The sequence below is a fragment of the Phaethon lepturus genome, unplaced genomic scaffold (genome assembly GCF_000687285.1).
Source record: "Phaethon lepturus isolate BGI_N335 unplaced genomic scaffold, ASM68728v1 scaffold32121, whole genome shotgun sequence".
Lineage (NCBI taxonomy): Eukaryota > Metazoa > Chordata > Aves > Phaethontiformes > Phaethontidae > Phaethon > Phaethon lepturus.
Genome location: NW_010520316.1, coordinates 1 through 4,149, shown reverse-complemented (window position 1 = coordinate 4,149; position 4,149 = coordinate 1). Strand labels below are relative to the sequence as shown.

The following is a 4,149-nucleotide window of genomic DNA, read 5'->3' as shown; positions in this document are numbered from 1 at the left end:
GGAGGGCAGCGAGCCTGGGCGGGGGGTGATGGTAACACCCAGAGGGGAATCAGGATATCCCCATTTTCCCTTCCATCTGCAGGCGGCTTGGGGAGCCCACCCGTTGGGGAAAGCCCACCCCAAGTGTAGCAGAGCAATGCCCAAGGCCAAAACAAGGCTACAAAAGATGCCGTCACGGTTCAAACGGCCGTGCCCGCTTGGTAAATGCCCTTCAGCTCCACCCAGAGCTTCACCTAAAGAAGAAACAATTTGATTTGGGGGTTTAATGGATCAGGTGAGGGTGCTACGACCTTGCAAAAGCAAGAAGCAGATTTGCCAGCAAATATTGAGGACCGAGAGGGACGTGGCTGGAGGGGAGCTGTGGGGCTGGCCTCGCCCTGGAGACCAATTATTTGCCATTGCAGGTTTCAGGTCGGCAGGGACGGGCTATTTGTAGCGCTGTAGCGAGAAATCCAAGTGAACGAAAACACGTCTTGAGCCATTCCCTCATTTTAAAAAAGTGCACGTCCAACCTTTCTCTCAGCCAGAGCTGCTGCTTTGCAGAGCTCTCCCAAAACCTCAGCCGGCCTCGTTTCTCAAGCCCTGATCTCAGACTGACCCCCAAGGATCTGCCACCGCCAGTGACGGTGACAGAGATGAACACATCCAAATCGATCGGCTTCCTGGGATGCGATTAAGCTGCAGTCAGGGATAGCTTATTTTTGTTAGATTCAAATCAATGCCGACACACAGCCCGAGCTTCCAAAGCCTTTATCAGAAGGAGGGACAAGCAGCGCACCTCCGGTCGGCTTCGCTCCTCCGGGACGAGCGCTCCAGCCCCCGCCCCGAGCACGACCACGAGAAAGCTGCGTGGAGCGGAGTTGGATGCTTTGCGGGTACGCAACGGAGGTCACAGGCGCCCACACCACTTTGCATTTGACAGGTCCCCATCTCCGCTGGTTGCACCGCGGGTGTTAACATGGTCCTTCGCGGACCACCGTAAAGGTCTCAGCAGCAAGGCGAGTGGGCAGCAGCTCGCGTCCAGGCGTAACGAGAGCAGATTAGGGATTCTCTCAGGGTCGGACCAGCCATGTCTGCGCCGGAGGATGCCAAGCTGCTCTCCGAAAGTGTCAGTGGTGGCCACCAGGATTCCCACCTCCACCCGAGGAGCTTGAACACAGACATATACGATCTCAAACTACCCTGAGAGCAGAGATTGAGACATCTTCCCCAGCAAACACACCACTTGAGACCTTTCTGGGTGCCCCATCCCCTTGAGTCCTGCTCGGCTACGCAGAACAGTGATAACTTCACCGATGTGCCCGGCTACGTCTGCCTTGTTTGGCTGCACGCTATCGGCTGGAGGAATTGGGACCCCCCGGTCTTCTTACAGAGGTGGCTTCTTCAGCGACTCAAGCAGGTTATGAAAGCCACCCCCGTTCAAAAAAAGTCATCTGCGTTCGGCGGCTGCGTGCTCCCACATGGTCTCCGACGGAAGAATGCACATTTCTGAATGCATATTGCCCTTTCACCAACGAACCGCAACTGAACAGAAAAAATGCACAGCAATTTAACCGCTACCTGTGAGAGCCGGTGTGCTTCCAGAGCAGAAAGTGCTGTCTGTTGCTTAGGAACAATCTTCATCCTACAAAATGAAGATGTACGCTCTCCAAAGAGTTTTTTAAATGCACCCGATGTGTGTTTGTCTTGCTTAGAAGCTGACTCACCTCCTAAATAAACTGTGGGGAGAAGTCTTTGTGCTCCAAATACAGTGCTGGCAGCCTACTGTACCCAGCCGTGACGTGAGCTGGAGGGTATATGCCCTGTACCCAGCTGTGATGTGAGATAGAGGGTATATGCCCCATACCCAGCCGTGATGTGAGAGAAGGTCTGTAAAAGCCCAATGGGAAACTCGCTGGTCCCAGGCAGCCCCCACTTTCCTGCCCCACCACCCCGGCACACGGCGCTTGCTGCACAAGCCGGTGCTTGCAGGGATGTGGCTTGGGCATCGCTCCTCGGCACACAAAGCAAGCACGGAAACGGAGGCAGGCCGTGACTGTGCCGGTGCGGAGGCATTTCCGAAAGCCGAGGCTTGTAGAGGACTGCGCCAGGCTAGTTGCATGTCCGGTCATTAATCTAATTAACAACGCATCCGTTGTTCTGTTCCAACAGGCCAAGCAACTGTTGTTTCAGTGACACTCACATCTTTACAGCTGTCTCTTGAATCAGGGCAGGTGGAAACACCTCCTCCTGCTCCAGCGTGTCCGTGCATGGGCTAGCAGGTACGTCCTGCTCCCCAGGACCCTGCCTTTGCCTGCGGTGGTTGTTGTTGCACTGGTTTGTTTTCCCCAAAGAACAAAACATCCTTGAGCTGCTCAGAAGAGCTGCTCCTCGAGGACACAAAGCCCAGTGGCTTGTTCCCCGGCGCTCGCCCTCCTTGCCAAGCACAAGAGACCTCTTCCAGGAACAGCAACGTACCACCGCGACCAGCCCCACCAGCTCCCGTGTCCAGCCTAAAGCAAGGTGCACACCAGGTCCAAAAGCAAAACTGATCTCTTGGGGGTCCTTCAGTTAAGAGAATCTAGTTTGCAAAGCCATCTTATCCGAGACCCCGGTAGGAACATCTGCCAGGGTGGAGCAGGTATTGAACCAAGAAGCCTTGCAGGACATAATGCTGGAGCTCTTCTTCTTGCGGTAGAAGTAGCTGCTGAGGTGGAACCAGAACTTGTCGTGGAGGGAGGCATAGATGAAAGGGTTGTAGCAGGCAGAGCTCATGGCAATCAAGTGACACGAGACCTGGATGACGTTGACGTACCTCTTGTCCAGGATGGTGAACTCCTCGTCGATGTCTCTGATGAAGTTCACCACCTGCAGGGGCAGCCAGCAGATAGCAAAGCACACCACTGAGATGGTGAGCACCCGGAAGGTCTTCTGCTTCGTTTTGGTCCATTTGTCTTGGCAGGGATAGGCAGCGCCCGGGACGTTCCGCCTCCGCAGGTGGTAGGTGATGGCGCAGAAGGAGACTGACACCGCCAAAAGTGGGAGCATGTAGGACAAGAGGAGCATCAAGCACGAGTACAGCAGCCGCTCTCTCTCTTCGTGCTTCCAAAACTCTTCGCAGATGATCATGTCGTGGCCGATGGTGTTGAGATCCAAGTAGTGGGTGTGCAGTGACGTGGGAACAGAGGCCATGATGGAGACTAGCCAAATGCAGGCCACAAGGCAGATGCAGGACCTGCGGCTTATCCTCCTGCGAATAGGGTACGCCACCACAACGTACCGGTCAATGGCGATGGCAGTGAGGGACAGCACCGAGACGAAGACAGTGGTGGCCTGCATCAAGGTGACGAAGTAGCACATGAACATCCCGAAGAGCCAGCCCCGCACCTCAAAGGCGTAGGAGACGGTGAGGGGGACGCAGGCGAGGCACATGATGAAGTCGGCCACCGCCAGGTTCCCAATCAGGAAGTTGGTGGTGCAGTGCAGCTTCTTGGTGAGAGCGATGAGGAGGATGAGGAAGAGGTTCCCCGTGCACGCCACTGCCACCAGCGTGGCGTAGAGCGGGATGAAGAGGGGCTTCAGCTCCAGGAGGAGGTCCAGGCCTGCGAAGAGCGTGGCTGAGCCGTTGTGCAGGGAGTCATTGGGCAGCTGACTGTGAGCCATGCTGTGCCTCCTGCGGCCAGTGCTGCTTCTCCTCGCCTTGAAGTCGCACAGAGCTGAGGCTGTTAGCCCTGAAGGGGAAAGAAACGTGCTTTGGTTGCACTCTTGGGCAGAAGAACCCATCCCCAGGGTCTAGGTCCTCTTCCACAGCCCCGTGGTGAGGCACCAGCTGACTTAAAAGATACCGTGAGTTTTTAGGAGTGAAGGTGCCCAGTGGCAGAGGCAGCGGAGCTTCGGTACCGAGACAACGGGGAGCTTGGCTAGCGAACACATAACCAGCCGGGCACAGATCTGCCTCCCCGCAGAGTCAAATTTACCATTTCATCCCCCTCGCCGGGACCTGGACAATCTTCTTCCCCGCAGTGCAGTGTCAAAACGGCATTAATTAAGTAGCCCCCGTAATTAACTGAGCGATATTAGGGTTTCCTACTTGGCGGGGGCACAGGCAGAGCGCACGCTGGGAGGAAAGCGGCCCCGTCTCCCCCCGCCCGGGCTGGGAATACAAGATCC

The 4,149-nt window shown here is 56.0% G+C and overlaps 1 protein-coding gene across 1 annotated transcript; it reads right to left on the bottom strand.

Annotated features, from left to right (window-relative positions):
- Positions 1-2,521: 2,521 nt before the first annotated feature.
- LOC104628692 (prolactin-releasing peptide receptor-like) lies at positions 2,522-3,642 on the bottom strand. Its single transcript, XM_010297358.1, has one exon. The coding sequence runs from the start codon at positions 3,640-3,642 to the stop codon at positions 2,551-2,553; it is 1,092 nt and encodes a 363-aa protein (XP_010295660.1). The 3' UTR covers positions 2,522-2,550.
- Positions 3,643-4,149: the final 507 nt, after the last annotated feature.

What these genes read in the sequence shown, in the direction of transcription:
- LOC104628692 (XM_010297358.1), bottom strand. Translation starts at nt 3,642, where the DNA reads ATGGCTCACAGTCAGCTGCCCAATGACTCCCTGCACAACGGCTCAGCC.